General features: G+C 37.9%; 1 protein-coding gene across 1 annotated transcript in view; it reads right to left on the bottom strand.

Moving 5' to 3' along the window:
- LRP2 (low density lipoprotein receptor-related protein 2) overlaps window positions 1-20,008 on the bottom strand; it is a gene marked incomplete at its 5' end in the record, with an annotated part of 69,012 nt that overhangs the window by 21,573 nt on the left and 27,431 nt on the right. Inside the window, 18 exons of the mRNA XM_008937386.1 lie at window positions 263-379; window positions 662-778; window positions 1,387-1,506; window positions 2,216-2,344; window positions 3,246-3,491; window positions 5,074-5,270; window positions 6,219-6,396; window positions 6,833-7,056; window positions 8,315-8,485; window positions 8,974-9,126; window positions 11,058-11,574; window positions 12,074-12,369; window positions 12,836-13,037; window positions 14,566-14,697; window positions 15,960-16,079; window positions 17,720-17,845; window positions 18,966-19,208; window positions 19,604-19,807. Of these exons, the coding sequence (XP_008935634.1) occupies window positions 263-379; window positions 662-778; window positions 1,387-1,506; window positions 2,216-2,344; window positions 3,246-3,491; window positions 5,074-5,270; window positions 6,219-6,396; window positions 6,833-7,056; window positions 8,315-8,485; window positions 8,974-9,126; window positions 11,058-11,574; window positions 12,074-12,369; window positions 12,836-13,037; window positions 14,566-14,697; window positions 15,960-16,079; window positions 17,720-17,845; window positions 18,966-19,208; window positions 19,604-19,807 (3,492 nt within the window). The remainder of the gene's footprint in view (window positions 1-262; window positions 380-661; window positions 779-1,386; window positions 1,507-2,215; window positions 2,345-3,245; window positions 3,492-5,073; window positions 5,271-6,218; window positions 6,397-6,832; window positions 7,057-8,314; window positions 8,486-8,973; window positions 9,127-11,057; window positions 11,575-12,073; window positions 12,370-12,835; window positions 13,038-14,565; window positions 14,698-15,959; window positions 16,080-17,719; window positions 17,846-18,965; window positions 19,209-19,603; window positions 19,808-20,008) is intronic.

The raw sequence follows: 20,008 nt of genomic DNA, 5'->3' as shown, positions 1-20,008 counted from the left end.
TGAACCTTGTAAACACATTAATTTCCTAGCACTGGGAACGTGTTTACAAAGTAAAAAGTGTAAAAAAAAGTGTAAGAGATGGCAAGCCATTATTATATTAAAAAGTTGATTCAAAATATACTTATCCTGAATTCTTACTGACATTACTGAGTGTTGCAGAATTCTGTACCTCTAGGAGTCATCTCACTTAAAGAGAGAGAAACATGCAGTTCTTTCTGGAAGTGAACTCAATGAACAATAAATTGCAAAGCTTGAAACTCACGACAAGTTGCTTCATCAGAGAAATCAAGGCAGTCTGAATTTCCATCACATCTGAAGCGCTCTGCAACACAGTGTCCACTGTCACACTGGAAATAACCTGGGTGGCATGTCCTCAGCTCTGAAAAGATTCAGAAATAACTGTTGAAACGTGTTCTTGTTCAAATCCAGATAAAGCATTTACTGTTTGAGGACAAAATCCTAAAAAAGACTGCAAAATCCCAGACCACTAAAACTGTGGTACCTTCTAATTTCTTTCCTTCCACTTTAGAATGACTAAAGTGATCTGGTCAACATTACTTCATAAAAGATGCTGCCCACAAAAGATCATTTTGCAGAATAATTTATCACCTTAGAAACAAAAGTGTGAATATGTAAGAGGTAGCATCCAGATGATACGCACCGCAGTCACGTTCATCTGAATTGTCTTCACAGTCATCATCGTGATCACAGATCCACCGGGAAGGTATGCAGTGCAAATTGTCACAACGGTATTCACTCTCTGTGCATTCACGAGGACCTTCATTTAAAATGAATGTACAAGTATGAAAAGTTCCCCAGATGCAGACTTAAACATCCACTTCTGTCTCATTAAGCCAGACAAAAGTAATACGAGCAGATAACATAGTATAATCCTTAAAACTAAATGACGTTAGAACATATTCCCCCCATACCCTTTAATTATGTTGAACATTGTATGTCTCTCCTGACATGGAAAAACAAAAATTCTTTCTGGATTTTGTTTCATCACAAAATTATACAGGAGTTTTTGTTTTAACAGAAGGAAAAAAAAATAAAAGATCCACTCTCATTGTTTAAGGAACTATGCCATACTAGTTTTGTATATAGGACAGAATTCAAATGTCACTTCTTAGTAGAAAAAAAGTAATTTGTGTTATTGTGGTGACTGGATTTATCAGTGTCTTTATTTATTCAAAATGCTTCTTTGTAACATCACTGTGGAACTTCACCAAATACAAGCTATAGAGCAAAACAACACTATGGATGAATTGAGAGTTGTCTGTCCCAGTCCCATTCTTCTAAGAAACCAAAGAACAGTTAAGTCAAAGGCTGGACTAGATCATGACAGTCAACAAAGAACTCACTGCACAACAACAAAGAACTCACTGCAGTTGTGCTCATCAGAGTTATCTCCACAGTCATTATCTCCATCACACTTCCAGCGCAGTGGGATACATCGATGATTGTCACAACGGAAATCTCCAAAAGGACTGCAAGTCCTCTCTGCTGCAGAGTGGACAGTTTGCCAATGAAACAGCACACATTAACATAATCTTTGGATAAGATGGAATACATAGAAGATAATGGGAGCAGATAGAAATGTTCATAACACAAACTCAGCCAAATAATAGCAAAGTGATTACGAAACAGCTGAAATAACTACCTAGAACTGAGATGGAAACCGATAAGCTTAGCACTGTCAAAGGAAGGTATCTGGACCTCATGCTGCATTACACTTTCAAGTCTTTTATGGTTCTGATGCAGTTATCCAATGTCCTCTTAAGCTTTGTGTATAAGCTTATGAGAGCTTTCAATACAAATGTGAGGGTCTGGGAAAGCATCATTATACTTCCTTTACTGATGGTTTCACCAGCACAGGAGGTAAGTTAAGTAAATGTAGAAAATATTGACAGTTTTAATTGTCTAAAATAGTTGAGCTCAAGTAAAAGTGTTTTCTGTTTCATTTGATGTCATATTGGGCAAGAGAATAAAATCCTAATCTTCGGAGCTCATAAAAAATGCAAGCTGCACAACAAATGGCTGCACACAGAACTCTTCCTGAAGACACATATCTACCAGGATAATTAAACCATATAAACCAAAATATGCCAGGTACATTATTAGTAGAGACTTTGAGAAAAACAAGGTCTTTGTAAATGGAAGAAATATTTTAGGTACAAAGTTACGTTGAAATGACTGTCTTCTTCAAACATACCACAGCCTTGTTCGTCACTGTTGTCTCTGCAGTCATCATTCCCATTGCACACTGCCCACAATGGTATGCAACGGTAGTTGGTTCTACAGCTGAACTGTGTGTGATTGTCACATCGATAGGCCGGGCCCACTGAAAGAGTCAGTTATCAAAGTTAGTTGTGTAACTTAGCCATTAAACTGTCCTCCTTGCTACTCTGCCTTTCAAAACCTGTTATGATTTATAGTCAATTATTTCTACTAAAAAGAGCTGTCCATTAATTTCAGTATTGTAGAAGTAAAATCAGATACATTTAGTGGTTTCTCTATCTTTTCCAATCTGTGTTGTTGTTCAAATGACATTCAGTGTTTTCCTCTGAAGTATTTAGAGTTGTTAACAGCAGTAACAGAAGCTCCAAACTTGGAAGCCAGAGACAGCAGCTTGACCTCAGATGGCAAAACCTGGTCACAAGTTCTTCCAGATGACTCAAAGAGACATGCTAGAGCACACAGGAAAATCCTGCTGTTAAACATAGGCTAGACTGTGCTCTAAGTTTGTTCTCCTTGCAAGCTTTGTTTCCAAATCACGTGCCTATCATCACGTGAAAATTTAGCTTCAAGAAATGAAGTTTTACTTTGCTTTTGTAAAAAGTATGACATAAGTCATACTCCAAAGTGGAACAAGGCAAAAATTGGCAAACTGGCATTCCCTGCTTCCACATAAGCAATGGATCAGCATATACCATTTTACCTAAGTGTTGTTAAGGGCCAAGCAAAGGATGCTGCTAGCATCAAGCAAGTCAGAGCAAGATACTGCCAGTTTGTAATAATCTGGCTAGTATAAACAAGCTTTTTCCCCTTCAAGAATAAGTAGCTAGTAAATATCATATAACCTCTATGTTTTCTAGCACTCATTGTTACATGATTGCAATTAGCTTGCAGAAAATATTCCTTCCCAATAGATTTTCATTGTCAGGAAAATTAAGTAATGCAGTTTGCTCAGCTTCTGGTGCAAAAGCAAAAAGGTAGGCAGCTTACAACAGCTGTGTGCTTACTGCATTCGTGGAATGGCTCATCGGAGTTATCACCACAATCATCATCCACATCACACTTCCAGTACTGTGGGATGCAGCGGCCATTGTCACATTTAAATTGGCCTGGGGGACAGGTCCTGCTGGCACAGTGAGTGCTATCTTCATCTGAGTTGTCACCACAGTCATCCTCTCTATCACACTGCCAGGCTTCAGGGATACATCGTTTATTGGCACACTGCCACTGATGAGTTTCACACTGGTGATTAGCTGAAAGAATACAAATTTGCTGTTAGGATACAGACTTAGAGGAATGGTCTGCTGCTGTTAGGCCAATTGAGCTGTTACCGTGTCTACACCAAAAGTTAGAAAGGAAGCCAGTAAAAATTTAAAATGTCACATTTACTTCCCCAGTTAACGTACTGATTTCTAATGGAACACGGCACATTTCCCACAGGCATCTTCAGACAGTTCATTAAGGCTCTACTTTTTTCTAGAAGCAAGACAGATACCATCTTCTCCTAAAGCAGAGGGAAGTAAATGTAACATTCAAACACGATTGAGGCAGGGGCTCCCAGTCACTTCGCAGAGGAACTAAGTGACATTTTGGCTCTGGCCATGCTACCAACTTATATGTACATTGGCTGATAAGCCTGTACCTCTGACTATGAATGAACATGTCAGAAAACTTAGCAGAAGACCATGCTAGCATCAGCTCCACAACCTACAAATCTACAGCCTCTAGACCCAAAGGACAAAGCACTGGAAGCTGACATCAGCAGTGCTGACAAACCAGGAGAACTCTGAAGGTCTATGAAAACAGAAGTCAACACTGATCTCTGCTTCCAGACTTGGTCTCACTAGATACCACCCTACCACTCTTTTACGTATACTGCCAAACTGTTTAAGAGAAAATAGCATATTATAATTTCCATACATTTTCTAGACTAAAAGATTCTATTCCCATGCTTGAGATGATGAGCAGAAGAAATTATATGGACTTAAACTGACTTCTGTTGTACCTGGTATGTTAAACCCAGTGACACACCACACAGCTGCCACATTTCTGCTTATTTAATATTATTCTCTGCCGCACTTAAGAGCTTAGCTGTTTGAAAATCAGGTAAAACTGACATTTCATTTAATTCCGTCATCATTAGAAACACTTTACTAATGAAACTATCAATTATACAACCACACCGCTTTCCCGACCACCACCTCCCTTTTCTATTACTAATCTTGCAACTGCCAGAACTACATTATTTACAGAAAGAGAACTAAAGATTTATGTTTTTAAAACTAGGCATAAGTATGTAGAATAAGACAGGGTTTTAGGGAAATAACATTATTCCACGAGCATAATTAGGCAATATTTCTAAAATGCTGTCATGGGAAAGAGCTCTCCAAAACAAACCTGGATTTTGAAGATAAAAAACATGCACTGGATGTGGGGTGAAATAATTTAGACCCACCATTCAAAGCTCTAGAACACAGAGGAAACTAGCATACCTGGTAGAGTGACCTAGACATCTGGAAGCCTTAGATTCCTCATACTCACCCCATAGCTTTACTTGGAACAAAACAAAGTGGGTCCTGTTTCTAGTATTTTATAACTTGGACTGTAATTTACACCAGGACATATCTGTCTCAAAAGTATAGAAAATGTCTGCATTTTGATGCAGTACATTGTTTTCACTGAGGTGAATAGCTCTAGCAGATGCAAAACTAGTGAATACTGCATCTGTCTGCCTCAGCTTTTCATCTGTAGAAAAGGGATAATGATTCTGAAATTTACACAAACATTATATGTTTCATACTGTGAAAACATTGAAATTTATTATTTGTAACATACCACAAAGTACAGGATCTTCATCTGATCTGTCACGGCAATCTGGATGGGTATTGCACAAGAAATGTGGACTTGTGCAGTTTCCGTCATTACACTGGAACTGACCAACAGGACAGTATCGGTGTGGACAGGTAGGTGGCTCATCAGAGCCATCTTGACAGTCCCTCTGTCCATCACATTTCCACCAGATAGGAATACATCTACAAAGAGAAAACAGTGTTTTCTTTTTTCTTTGCTGAGGATATGTCTCTACAGGTATACAAGCATCCTTTCACACCACAAAAGACCGTCTTGTCTCAGTGCTAGTGTTTGAAACTTCCAAAACATCTTGAATTTCATGTATGCCACTTCATAAGTTAAATGCTAACAAAATATACCTGAATACTGACATCAGAAGCAGATGATATTGATGGGCCTCTAGAAGTTCACAGCCAATTAAGAAGGATTTAATTTTTATGTGTATTTGTGGTAACCATCTCTCATGCTTTTTAAAAATCAATCTTCAATTGGATTTTCACTGAGGTAACATATTAACAATTCACCTGAACTTCAGGACAAGAGTTTCAATAGGGATTATCATTGTAACGCTGCTTCAAAAGGCCATCAAATAAGCTGCACAGGCTCCAGATTGATGCAGTATCACCAGAGTAGCTGTTACATCACCATTCCTCTCCCTCCACTGTTGTTGTCTCACCAAAAAAAAAAAAAAGTAGGAAATGTGGCCCCCAACAGCTAAAAAGCTTTCCTGGGCCACTGCCAGACAGCATCTTTAGCAGAAAAAGACACATTGTAAAACATGCACAAAAAATAAAAGAAAGTTCCAGGTTTGTGAATTCAACTGGAAATGGTTTCTGGAGGTACATGTTTCTAATAACCCAATCTTTGCTACATTAGCAATGTCATACAACAGGAAGAAAATGTTAAAAAAAAAAAAAAAAAATACCGACACATTTAAGCAATAAGTCTAGCTCTATTTTTCCAAAATGGAAGCCTGTCTATGTCTAGTCCTGGTTTTGCCTTCACAAGCACACCACAGGCACATACTGAGAGCAGAAGGAAATGCTAATTCCATGCCCTGTTGAAGATATTAAACTGTAAAATATATCCTTAGAAAGAGATTTAAAAAAGACAATATGCAGTGCACTTACCTCTCAGTGTCTGCACAGAGAAACTGGGTGCTAGAGCACGTGGGAAGGCAGTGGGCTGTATTGCCAAACTGTACTATCATGAAGTTATCAGGACATTCACAGGAATAACCCTGACCACCAGCTTTTATTAGACAAAGATGCGAACAACCACCGTTGTTGGTGCCACAAGGATTATCAACTGGCAAAACAGAAGAATAAATATTACCATACTTGGCAAATCGCAGGAGACAAAGGTCTCTACAGAGGCAATCTACAAGAGACTCCTCTACTACTGTACTGAAAGCTTAAATGTAGTAAGTTGAAAACCAAAATCTAGATAAGTAGGCACTTAAGTGAGAAAAATATGTACGATTTCATATACAGGAAATGTATATTAACCCATGATGTCTTAGAAAATAATTTAAAATTATGCATTTCCAGTCATTGCTATTCAAAGAAAAGACAATTTTTAAATGTAGAGGGCTACATTTACTCTGTGCATATTAGAGTAATATTTTATTTTTCCCTTCAGCAAAGGCAAAATCTGAGAGCATTCATGACCCTTCACAATTAAGTGTCCAGGTAACAGCTGACCCTCTAAATGCAAATCTAATTCCAAATGGCTCCATTCTCACCAAATGGCTGTCTGTATGGATGGTAAACATGGATGTCAAACGGCCTGTGTGTGGTGTTCACAAGAACAGTCCTGTCAGATCCATCATATTTATTTCCCTTTTCAACTGTTCTGGTGTTCCAGTCGGTCCAATATATAGTGTCTTCAAAAACAGTTATTGCAAATGGATGAGGTAAAGTCCCATCATATACTGTGTGACGGTGATGTCCATCCAGGTCAGAGTACCTACATGAAGGAAAATATGCACAAATCATTCAGATAAATGCTAAATCATCTTCACATCTTTATTATGTATGCTTATAGTATTTCATTACTGGTGACCAGGATCATGCACCGCAGAACTGCAGCTTCTTTAGTCCCTAATGATAGAGCACTGGCCTCAGTGAATTCATTTTAAGATGTGCAGGAAAGTAAACCAAGTTATTTTAGGCAAATAAATGGAATAGAGTAACAACCACTGAAATGGAAAGTCTTCCAACAAAAGCATATCAGCTAGTACAATGAAAATTTGCACATTTACTGACTTATAGCAAGTTATTTTTGTCATACAGGAGACTGGTCTGCCTGGATCATTCAGACTGTTAATAATGTAACATTTAAGACAATAACAGGCCTCCTATATTCCTAAATTTTACACATCTTTCTGATTCAGAGCCTCCTCTGATGGGATATCTTTAGTAAGATTTTATATTTTTACTATGAACTTGCTACAGGGGAAATTATTAAACACATGAGAGAAAAAGAGACAAACAGACATAACATACATTTTAATAAAGATATTTTTAACACTTCAGCATAGAAAAGGCTGCCAGAAGAACTAATGTGAAGAAGAAAAGAAGTAAAACCTGAATGTACATGTAAATACAAATACAAATAGAAATACAAAGGATTGCTTTTAAAGTATTTTAATTCCTTGACAAGAACCAGAATGCTAGTTATTATTTTTTATTGATATTTAAGAGCAGTTTTTCTAATACTAGAATCAATTAGTAATTTTTTCTTGATTAATAAAAAAATCCCATATGCTAACAGGAAATTCCATGTCATACCTATGGACAAATGGTTGGAGATCTAATGATTTGTATACTATTTTACTAGGACATAACTAGTCCAGTTACAGTTCAACTCTGATCTATAGGCACAAACAAGAGAATCAGAAAAAACGGTGATTTTATACTCAGTTTTGATTTGATTCAGGTTGTACACCTAGATATAGAGAAGCTGCATATTTGAGCACAAACTGTGAATCTTTTCACTGTGATTTCTGGACCAATTCCAGTAGGACCTAGGATGCAAGTACAGAAACTAGGTTACTGTGTCATCCAGTAATTCGTCTTACCTACTACTCCAGACTTTCTGACTCTGGTTTCCTATAGAATCAGTGTTTAAAAATATATACAATGCTTACAACACCTATAAATGCTACCATTGCAATCCGACATGAGAAATTAGTCAGTTGTTTTATTCTTTTCTGTGTACGTACTCAATGTAATTTAGATGGGCATCTGCCCAGTAGAGCTTGTCATTAGTGTAATCTATGGTGAGTCCATTGGGCCACTCTAACTTTGTAGAGATAATCACCATCTTCTCCTTGCCATCCATGCCTGCTCGTCCTATATAGGCTCGATCTGCCCAGTCTGTCCAGTAAATCTGTCTGTTCAAACAGATTCATACAGTTAGGATTGTAATAAAAATATGCTGAAGTAGGTATTAGAAGCTACATATCAAATAGAGTATTTCCCGTAATAGAACTAAAGCAGAGATTGAGGAAGATAAGAAAGAGGTTAACATATTTGTTATTTTAACTGCTACAGCAGACAACCGTGTGATCACAATTGTCTTCAAAGAATGCCACCAGCATTCATGATGCCCCACTGTCCATCAAACCACACACACTTCTAACAACCTTCTTAGCCTTGCAGTCAAAACTTCCTTGTCCACACGGAACTGAATTCCACTTTCAATGATATCTGACAGCCTTCCATATATACCTACAAAAGGCAAAGTACTGTTTTTCCTGAGTTGCAACTGAGCTCTAATGCCACACAAATCTAAATGCAGGCAGCCAAATTTTATTTCAGATTTTCAGAAACAGAACAAGAATATTTGAAAGAGAGAAAAGGCACTCTTGAAATGTCGTACCCATATTTTGGATGAACAACAATTGCTCTGGGGTACTGAAAGCAGAAAGTGTTGTTGGCATCCACACACCGATCCACCAGTTTTTTCCGGAATCTTCCATCAAGTTCAGAGACATAGAGGCAATCTTTGTAGGCATCCACCCAGTACAATTTTCTGAAATGTTGTAGAGTTAATTTATTTACTCTTATTTACTTTTTTTTTCCTTCACAGAATCCTAAACTTCACAGCTTTTTTTTTTCTCCTAGAATTAATAGAGCCACTGTAAAGGCCACATGTACATACTGTACTGACATCTCTTCCACACCACGTTCCAAGTCTGTCCTGTTCACTCCTGATGTTTCTGCATCCATAGCCAGTGGTGCTAAATTCAAAACAGCAGCTGCCCAGTTGAGTAATAATATGCCATTTGCCTATAAATTCCTAAACTCTCCTTCTCTTCCCTACCTCTCCTACCAACAATGACCAGGAACGCTCTCATCAAACAGGTGTAACAGTTGCCAGGTTCTCCTTAGAAAAATCCTAAGCATTTGATGGCCTAATTTAAACTTCACCTAGAATTTTCTAACATTTCTGTTACTTTGCATAGGATTTATACACAGCTGTAATCAAAGAAATCATGCAAGCTGAAACAATGTTTTTAAAAACCTGCAACAAAAGAAAGCATTTAATTCAGGTAAAACTACAGCAAGCTACTTTGAAATCTTCTGCACAGCTGGACAGCTCCAATGTCCACAAGGTCATTGCAGAAACAGCCTGACAGATACAATCTCTGTGCACACTACCCTGAGTAGCAATAGTGTCCAGAGTGGACAAGGTAGTCTTCCCCAACCTGCACTTTATGGCATCCTCCAGTCTCTGAAAAATGAGTGTACTCTATAACTGAAATAACTGTACTCTGTAATGATTCTGTAACTGAAATGATTGTACTCTGTAACTGAAAAACTCCATACTGAAAATGAGCAGAAAACCCTCATCAACCATTGTATCATCTTTCAGCCTTTCTGAAACATCTAAACAAAAGTTGACTGAAGGCATAACTAATGGCAGATGAAATAATTCAGCAGCTGTATTAGTAATAAAGCAGTAGGATCTCATTGGCTAAAACTGGACTTTTCCTTCCTTCCCCTTCCATGAATCATAAAGTATTTTGGACTGCTGGCAACATTTATCAATAGTTGTAGAGATAAAGTGCTTTAAAAATAAAAACTATTACATTGACATATTCATATAAACATTCTCATATAAGTTTTGAATGTGAGTTTTTGAACAATGCTCATTATTTTGCAGAGTCTGATCCATGATATTTAAACTTTTCATATGACAGTACTGCACACAGAAAGCAAAACCTGATGAAACGCAGCCAATGCTGTCAGAGAGGGCAGCACATAAGGACAGTTTCTTGTGGGAGTAAATTAGACTTCATTTTAGCCACACAGCAGGTAATTAAAAAATAACCATAACGCAAGCTGCTTTCCAATTACCACACCCTTATACTGCCTGCCTTATGGCAAATAATGTCGATCATGTTGTTTTGAGTGTCAGTTGCAGATGCATTTTTCAAGAGCAAAACAGAAACATGCTCTTTGTTTTGGCACAGGACCTAAATTTCATTGTTTATTATTACTTATTTCATTGTAATCTAGCTACCTGTTGTAACATATTTCTTATGCACAGAGTAAAGCCTGCATCCCAGCTCAAACAAATGCTAGCAAAGGAACAAAGAGCCTAAGCACAGAATCCCTACCCAAGAGCCAAATGTAACATTTCACTTGCCTGCTTGCCTCATATATTAACGGTTTACTGACAAGTTTTTCCTGATGGTCACACACACTATTAATTAGAGAGAGCAACTCTGATACAACCTCAGTATAGTAGATACAACAGCAGTTAGAGAAAAGTGTAATGTAATGTGCTAGATGCTGATAAACAATTCCAGAGCAGCTGTGTAAAGCAGCACCCACAAAACAAAGCTATTTCAGCACTCATTGGGAATTTCATATGAAGTGGGAGAAAAACCTAAGGATAAACTCCCTCACACATCATTTCCTTAGCAGCCCAGAAAGACAGAAAATGTATTTTCTTACCTTCCAACCCAGTCAACAGCGATACCTTCCCCGTTGGGCACATCATCATTTATCACTGCCTCCTTACTTGTTCCGTTTAGGAACATTCGTTCAATGACTTTTCTCCCCACATCAATCCAGTACAACCTCTTTTCAACCCTGTCAAAGTCCAGTGCCACCACATTTCTCAGTCCTTGCAAAATGAGAGAGTAAGACTGGCCATCTGCTGTGAGATTTCTCAGATAGTAACGGTTGCTAAAAATAAGGTATGGGGAGATATTACTATTTTGCCGGCAACTTTTTCCGTCAGGCTCCCGGAGATAGCCTGGGGCACACTTACAGATGTAGGAGCCAGCTGTGTTCTCACAAATCTGGCTACATACTGATGGAGTTTCATTGCACTCATCAATATCATCACAAGTCCGTTTATCAGACATAAGTTTGTATCCGGGATGACAAGAACAATAGAAGCTTGTCTGTGTGTCCGTACAGTCATGATCACATCCACTGATTGAAGAGTCACTGCATTCATTTATGCCTAGGGAAGGAAAGGAGTTCTGTTCAAGGAACTGAATAGCAGAGAAAACAGTGCAGTCACTTTCCAGTCTAGTCCTTCTGTCTTGCTCTCCCTGCTACCCCCTGAAAACACTGAATATGAATCTAGGCTGCTACAAATAAAGGAGAAGGAAAAGAATCTAATATAATCTAAAAGTATTCTAGCACCTTTGAGGTCTGTCAGCAAATGCGATGAGTGCAAAATACACACTTATGAATGATATATTTTGGAAAAGTAAGTGCAATACATATCAATGCATAAACTATGTTCAGTTTATATAATTAATTTTCACGTTTTGTTAAAACAATATATAATAAGTATTAGACAATTAAATAAAAAAATCATATATATACGTAAAATCCTTCTGTGAGACAATGATGGAACAGATATGATTGTAATTAAGTAATGGTCTTAAAAGTCCATCTTTTTTAAAACTGCCTAAGCATTTTAAATTACATAGTATAAATAAATCCACACATACCACAGCCTTTTTCATCACTATTATCTAAGCAATCATCCATCCGATTGCAGACTTTAACCACTTCAATGCAGTTTCCATTGTCACATTTAAAATGATGGGGAGAGCAGGTCGCTTCTGGTTTGCTACAGAGATGTTCCAGCTCATCCGATTCATCACCGCAGTCATTATCCCCATCACAGATGTAGGCCTTGGAAATGCAGCGCCCGTTCTGACAAGTAAACTGGTGCTGTTGACATGGTTCATAGATGCATCCCCTTTCATCACTGCTGTCACCACAGTCATTCCGCCTGTCGCATCTGAAAAAGAACAAACACTTTTTTCAAATATAAGAAGGCAATCACTGTCTCTAGGGCAGCTGGATAGATAACACGCTCCCAGTTTCCAAAGAAGGTCAGATATCATTGGTTCCAGTGGAAAAGACTTCCAGAAACCAGGCTGGTATATATACAGTCTGATCCAGTGAGTCCTGTTTGTATTCCCTGTAGGCATTACAAACAGAAAAGAATCACCCCAGGAGAGGCTACTAGGCACAATAAAAAAAAGATTAAATGCTAATAGTGAGCACTGGGGATATTGACATACAAAATTCAAAAGCAATTCTAAGTTAAACTAATCCATGAATGCAGAACAGATAAATAGTCTTATTACAATAGGCAGAACTACCTTACTAAATACTGTAAAAAAAAAAAAAAAAAAAAAAAAAGGTTTAATTAGCTCCTTTAAGGAAATTTTGAGAATTTCTGCAGTGGCTAAATTACAAACCTATATGTATTTCGGATGCACAAGCCGTTACTACAAGTAAACTCATTTTCTGTGCAAGATCTTCGTGTGCAGTTCTGGTGTTCATCGATTGCATCACTGCAGTCAGCATCACCATCACAGACCCAGGCCCAAGGAATGCACCTCCTGAGTGGGGGCAGGTTGTTGGCACACATGAACTCCACTGCCGTGCAGTTGCGGTTTGCTGGGGAAAAAAGGATGTTCACTAACACACTAGGTCCGTGTATGTAATACCCTCCCCTGTCTCAACCACACACAGCCTGGATATCCACTCATAATCCAGGCTAGAGTCGTGATGCTCGGCTGCACGTGCAGAGATAGATAGCACTGCACCCTCTCATATGCAGAACTCATACACACTCCCACTAATTTTCATTGAGCTTTGCTCTTCATGGAGGCTGACTGGGAGCCAAAGCACTTCAGGATTCCTTAGGCAATGCTGGCATGTGCAGAACCATGGATCTTGTTGTATTCTCTGTATAAGCTTTTCATGCATCTGGCCAGATTTTCTGGGAGCTGAACAGGTGTTAGGCCTAGGCTTCCTATCCCCTGACCTCTTCAAGCTATTCTGTGCTCCAGGGAGCAAACAGAGGGAGCACCATTACAGTTAAAAAGGGCAAGGACTGCAAGTGTATCCAGCTGCTGTTAAAAGAATCAAGAAGCAGTACCGTGCTTGGTGAACCTTCTTCCCTTTGTTCACCTTCTAAATACTCATGCTTATGTTGCTTACTAATTTTTAAGGAAATTATGCCAAAGCCATAACCATGTGGTTACTAATACATGCAACATCTAGTGTGTGATGATCAGGGATTATCTCCACTGAAGCTGCCACTGCTGCCCAGATCATATAAACTCAGGTTAATTATATCTCCATTTGAACTTAACAATTCAAAAATAGTAATTGCAAAGTTAGAACAATATTTATTCTATTTTATTTTTTAACCTAAAATATCCAATTTTAATTCAAGATAATGAAAATGAAGGTATAGGCATGTTGTGGTTTAACCCCAGCTGGCCACTAAGCACCACAGAACTGCTCACTCATTCCACCCCAGCAGTGGGATGGGAAAAAGGAATGGAAGGGTAAAAGTAAGAAAACTCATGAGTTGAGATGGGGAAGGTTTAAAAATTAGCAATAAAAATACAATAATAACAATGTAATAAAATTTTAATGAAAAATAACAGAAAGAGAGAGAAATAAAACCCAAGAAAAACAAGTGATGCAAATAAAAAAACAATTGCTCATCATCAAACAACTGATGCCCACCCTGTTCCCAAGCAGCAGCCCCACAGCCAGCTTTTCCCCTAGTTTACATGCTGAACATGATGTCATCTGTTATGCAATATCCCTTTGGCCATTTGGGGACAGCTGTCCTGGCTGTGTCAACCTCCCAGCTTCTTGTGCACTACCAGCCTACTCACTGGCAGGGCAGGATGAGAAGCTGAGAAGTCCTTGTGTAAACACTGCTCAGCAACAACTAGAACTTCAGTGTGTTATCAACATTATTCTCATCCTAAATCCAAAAGTCATCACTATATCAGCTACTAGGGAGAAAACTATCCCAGCTGCAACCAGGACAAGGATAAGCGTTATCTCATGCTTAATGTGCACCTTTATGGATTGAAAAAGTGGTAGATGGTAGGTTTGGTATCTTTTTTTGTTTTCTAAAAAAATGCCTGCAGAACAAACAATACATGCATTAAACACTTACCACAATTATGTCTTTGATCCTCATCACTCATATCCCCACAGTCATTATCACCATCACAGATCCACGTTGCTGGGATACATCTGCCATCATCACATGTGAATTGGTCGCTTGAACAAGTCCTCACTTGGGGCACTTAAAATGAACACAATCACTCTGCTTGTTAAATTAACTTGCACCGCCTTGGAAATCTACTGAGGAGGCTATTTTAGGGAGAATCTTATGATAGTGATAGAATGTAAAATAGAAGCTTAAGTATAAGACAGTATAAGCTGCAAGATATTTTCTTAAGCTAAAGGTGCAGCTTCAACAATGTGTAAAGTGTGCTATCAGCCCTGCTAAATCATAGAAGAACCTGTTCTGCCTTGTGTTATGCTGTGTTTTGCAGTGAGAATAATGACTATGTTGCAATAAAAATTCTCAGTGATCCAGTAAGCCCCTCCTCTTCCTCCTTGGAGATTACTCCACTTCTTTTCACCTTCTTAACCCCTCTGCTGCTTGTTACCATCAGTTTCTACAGAACATACAGGATGTACTTTTGTAATACTATGATACTCTACCTCATACTATGTCAACGTTCCTCTGCATCCCACATTCCTTTTTTCCCCAAATACAATATTGCACACATGCTTCCTGTACAGCATGACATCTGCCTTTACATCCAAAACAATAACAAAATACTTGCTACTTTTCATCAGTTGATTCACCACCATCACAGTCTTATAAAGAGACAATAAGAGCAATCAATTGTGGCAATTAAAGGCCATTATATTCCATACACAGCTGTAAGACTTGAATTGCTCAGTGACTCAAGATTATTTCAAGTCAGTGAATAAAACTCAGAAGATACTTCTGTTGTGGTTTGAGGCTTGGAGTGGGGGTGTGACCTTCCAGCAACGGGGAAGACCCCGGGTGGGGGTGAACCGGGTATTCCCTCCCCTTCCATGACACACTCTGGGAAAGAGGCAGGAAATGGCTGCTAGCCCCTGCTCCTGCCTTGTGGCTCCAGGTCCGTGCATGCTTCACTCTGTGGGACCTTGGAACTATTTTCTGAGGGTTTTGTATATCTTGTTTTACTTTTTTATTTCCCCCAATCTTTGTATATATTTTTCTTACCTCCCTTTTTTTGCTTTCTGTTCCCTGTTAAACAATATACTTTTATTTTTCATTTAACTCCCAATCAGTTTTCAAAGTCTCTCTCTCTCTCTCTCTCTCTCTCGCTGGGCGGGGGAGGGGAGCACATAGTTCTGTTCCGTGTGGGTCCTGCCCTGAACCCCTTCTTACACGGAACTAGAACAACTTCTCTTCCACCTAGTCTGGATTCAAGCTGCCACCTACAAGAGAAGCTACTGATTTTGGATAACCCATTGTGTTCTATCTTCTGAGTGTGAACTCACCACAAGAAGCAGGTTCATCAGAGCCATCTGCACAGTCTATTCCTTGGTCACAGTACCAATGAGCAGGAATACAACGTCCTGACGTACAACGGAACTCGCTATTTGTGCAGGTCAGTGAGACTGAAAGAAAAAAAAACATGTTTCACTTCTTTCTTCCTGTTACCTTTCCGATTTATTTTAAGTTGCTTTTGAGTCCATGTTACGTAAAAATATTACAGACCCCAAAAAAGAAAGAAAAAATTATACTATTAAGGACGTCTTTTCACAGCCTATCTGCGAAGAGTTCATCGTATGAACTAGTTTGATCTTTGTATGCAAAAAAAGGGCTTAATTCTCTCCTTGGGTATATGTATCAGCCAATAAGTAGACAGAATTTGCTCTGGAAATAGGCTTGCATGCTGCAACTGTAAATAAGTTCTATGTTTGTACTACTGATTTGTACAGAAGAAAATGACCACAGTTCAATATACTTACTTCTCAAGTCCCCAAACCAGGCAGTAGCAGACTCTGTGCTTTACAAGGACTCAAAATGTGCAGTAAGGAAGCAGTATCTCATAGTAGATAACACTTTCCTTGGTCTCCCACCAATTTTTCTTCACTTGCAAGTAAAAATGTTTTCTTAACAGCAGTAAAGAACAAATGAACAGAATATTCCCAGCTAAGCATGCTACAAATACTCCTTCTGCACTTCAGCTGAGCCCCTTGATCTTGGCACGTATAGTGGGGTCTTACAATTTCTTCTCTAGTTACTGGTGCTTTCCTGTATCCTCTGATGGTTTCAAGATACCAAAAAAGGACCCAGTCAGGCCTTTTAACTTACTCTTCTGTGTGTCTTAAAAATGATGGAAATCAAAGGCAACTAACACAGTGCTCATTAATATCTTGGAGCTTCTTTCATCTCCCTTTCTCTCACTCTTCACCATTTCTCAATTTAAGTTACTTAGCAGTGCTGCTGGGACATAAAACAGTAGAAAGGACAAAGCACACTTTTCATAAGCAGCACAAGACTCACTATGCCTGTATATATAGCCACATATTTTTGACATGTAGGGGTCCATACATAAAAGTGGCCATGTTCTGGCTAGAAAAACTGAACTCATATTTTAGAAAAGTTGTGGCATAGTTAATTCAAGGCAGGTACCTTTAGGAAACCTAGTGAAAGCAAAAATAATCCATTCAGGCAATACTAAATATAACTCATTATCTGAAAATATCCATTATGTTTTATAAACTAATCCAAAACATTTTATATGGGACAAGTACTACCTAACTACTACCTAAATCAAATGTCTGTACTAACAAAGATAAGCTGTTTTGTAATTAAAGCTAGACACTTTAATATGCCATCTGGAAGCTACAATCAACGAGTCATATGCTAAGACATACATAACTACATGAAATAACTAAAAGAAATTACATTTGAGACTGTATACAATTCATTTGATTAGCAGGAAAAGTATCCTAAGTTCCAGAAAAAGTGGTAATTACCTTGTAAAACCAGAAAGGGTACAGAGCAAAATATACAAAAGGAATGATCCCTTAAATGCCGTATAGAAGTGTCGTAAAAAACTATGATCTTTTTTAGTAGATAAAAGCATGATTTATATAATTGAGAGCTAATAATACAATGCATGAATCTTATAACCCTTCAGTATTACAAGAGCAGATGTTTTGAGAACACTTGAAGTTATGTCAAAGGTAAAGAACAGTGGAATAAATTACTGAAGTACAACAAAAGTAACAAGGCCCTATTAACTTACCACAGTGAGTAGGGCTCTCATCACTCATATCTCCACAGTCATTATCACCGTCACACAGATATGTTCGAGGAATGCAAATATTTGTGCTTTGACATTTTGTAAAACCAGACTGGCAAGTGCGTTCCGCTTTAAGGAGGGAGAAAATAAAGGAAAAGTTCTTTAAAGTTTTTTTTAATACCTTTACACTGCATCTCATCAAAAGAAAAAATACTGTTTAAAAAAAGATTCCCATGTCACTCACTTGCTAAAGTGCACTCATACTGCTCATGCTATGTAGAATAATAATTAGACAATTGCTTTTATTGACAAGAAAATGACAAAAGCATGATCAAAGAAACACATGGCAATACTTGGGGCTGAGGGCCTAAACTGACATGTAGTCGTACATTAATAGATTTGCCTGCATTTGCAACCAGCTGGTACTGTATGAATCATAAAACCAACTACAGATGACCAGGAATTTGAAATATTCAGATTTCATTGAGAATAAAAAAAAAAGTCACAAATAATATGTGTTTGTTTTGGTGTTTTTTTTATATCATTGTGAACACAAAAATATAAAAAGAAAAAAAAATTCTCTAAATACATTTTTGTCAGTTTCTCTAACATTAGACATGAATGTTCCATTGAGGGATGTAACCTTCATGCAAAGACATGACTGATTTGATTAAATACAGTAGTAATCTTGAACTAATCACCGTTTAAATCTTAGGGAAAACAACAAATATAGCTGATAATATCTTGAGAGCTGTAAGGCATATAAATTTTAAGCAGAATAAATATAAACCATATCGGTATGATAGACACAATACACACTCCTGATGATTAAATCTGGTATAATTAATATAGCATGACACAAAGTAAAAGCCCACTGTCAAACTCCAAGCTAATCCTGCAAAAATATAAGCCCTGAAACCAATTCATCTGAAGCAATCTTTCTGAAGTACATAGGCTTACTCACAACACCTAATATTAAGCACTGCATGAGCATTTATTGCATCAAGACAGACTATTTGAAGCAACAGCCATTATGTAATATCTTAGAGTACTCCAGAATTTCTTTAAAAAATTCTGTTTGTTTCAATAACACATAGCATAATCTCTAACGTAAATAAATAAAGAAATGGTTTATCCTCTGCTGATTTTGTCATAATTCTTCACACACACACACACACACACAATTTGCTTCTTCTATAGTCTGAAGAATCAGACTCAAATAGGCTCTAGGTAATGAGGATAAACTTACGGCAATTTCTCTCATCTGATGTGCCATTATCATAACAGTTGTTTACTCCATTGCAGACGTACTGAAGAGATATACACCTTCCATTACCGCAGGTGAATTCTGTGTGGGAGTCACAAGTTCGGAACAAGCAGCCAGCCTCATCACTGTTATCTCCACAATCGTTGTAGTGGTCGCAGCGGTAGTGGTAGGGGACACATCGCCCATTGCCACAGGTAAAAGCCGTGGGCTGACAAGTATGGAAGGCTACAGGAAATTTCAAAAAATAAAGTTAAAAAAAAAAATTAAAAAAGAAAGAATTTAACACTCTAAATTCTCTGACAAATAAGTAAAATCACAGTATTTTTACCTGCCAGGGCAAACACAGCTGCAAAACGGACTGCATGAAATGTAAAATACATATTTGAATTAAACAAAGTAGAAATTGTCCATACATTATAAAAATGTAATTCTATAGGGCTTTTGGATTCTAGAGCAAATCAGTAGCTATTCATATCTCAAGTTTATGAGCAGCAAAAGGGGTCGTTTCCAAAGTGCAGTCATAAGGATCCATGATCATAAAGCCACAAAAGCAGCAGCGCATACAATACAGGCACAACAGCGTATGCATCACTTTTCCAGCAGTTATTTTAAATGCTTACCACACACACTTTCCAACTCATCACTGCCATCACCACAGTCATTGTCATTGTCACATTTCCATCGTTCAGAGATACACTGCCCACTAAGGCATGTGAAGAAACCAGTATCACACCTGGTACCATTATCCACAATACAGTGCTTGTTATTATTGGCTAAATACCAGCGACCTTCAGAGGGGCACTGACATTCTGCACCAGCTGGACCTAAATTTATATTTGACAATTAAAAAAAAATTAAAAAGGAGACAAAAAAAAAAAAAGAAACAAATTTAACAGTGATACTTGAGATAGGTTTCTGTGAAAATATTCACAGGTGTTACACAGTGCAGATAGAAATCAATTCATGCTATCTTCTTAGTTATTGGCCAGCATTCAAAATGAGGTAGTAGAAACTTTTTTTTTTAA

Source organism: Merops nubicus, unplaced genomic scaffold (assembly GCF_000691845.1).
Source record: "Merops nubicus isolate BGI_N331 unplaced genomic scaffold, ASM69184v1 scaffold6823, whole genome shotgun sequence".
NCBI classification, from domain to species: Eukaryota; Metazoa; Chordata; class Aves; order Coraciiformes; family Meropidae; genus Merops; species Merops nubicus.
The sequence above is the reverse complement of the archived record's forward strand: the minus strand, read 5'-3'. Positions and strand labels throughout refer to the sequence as shown.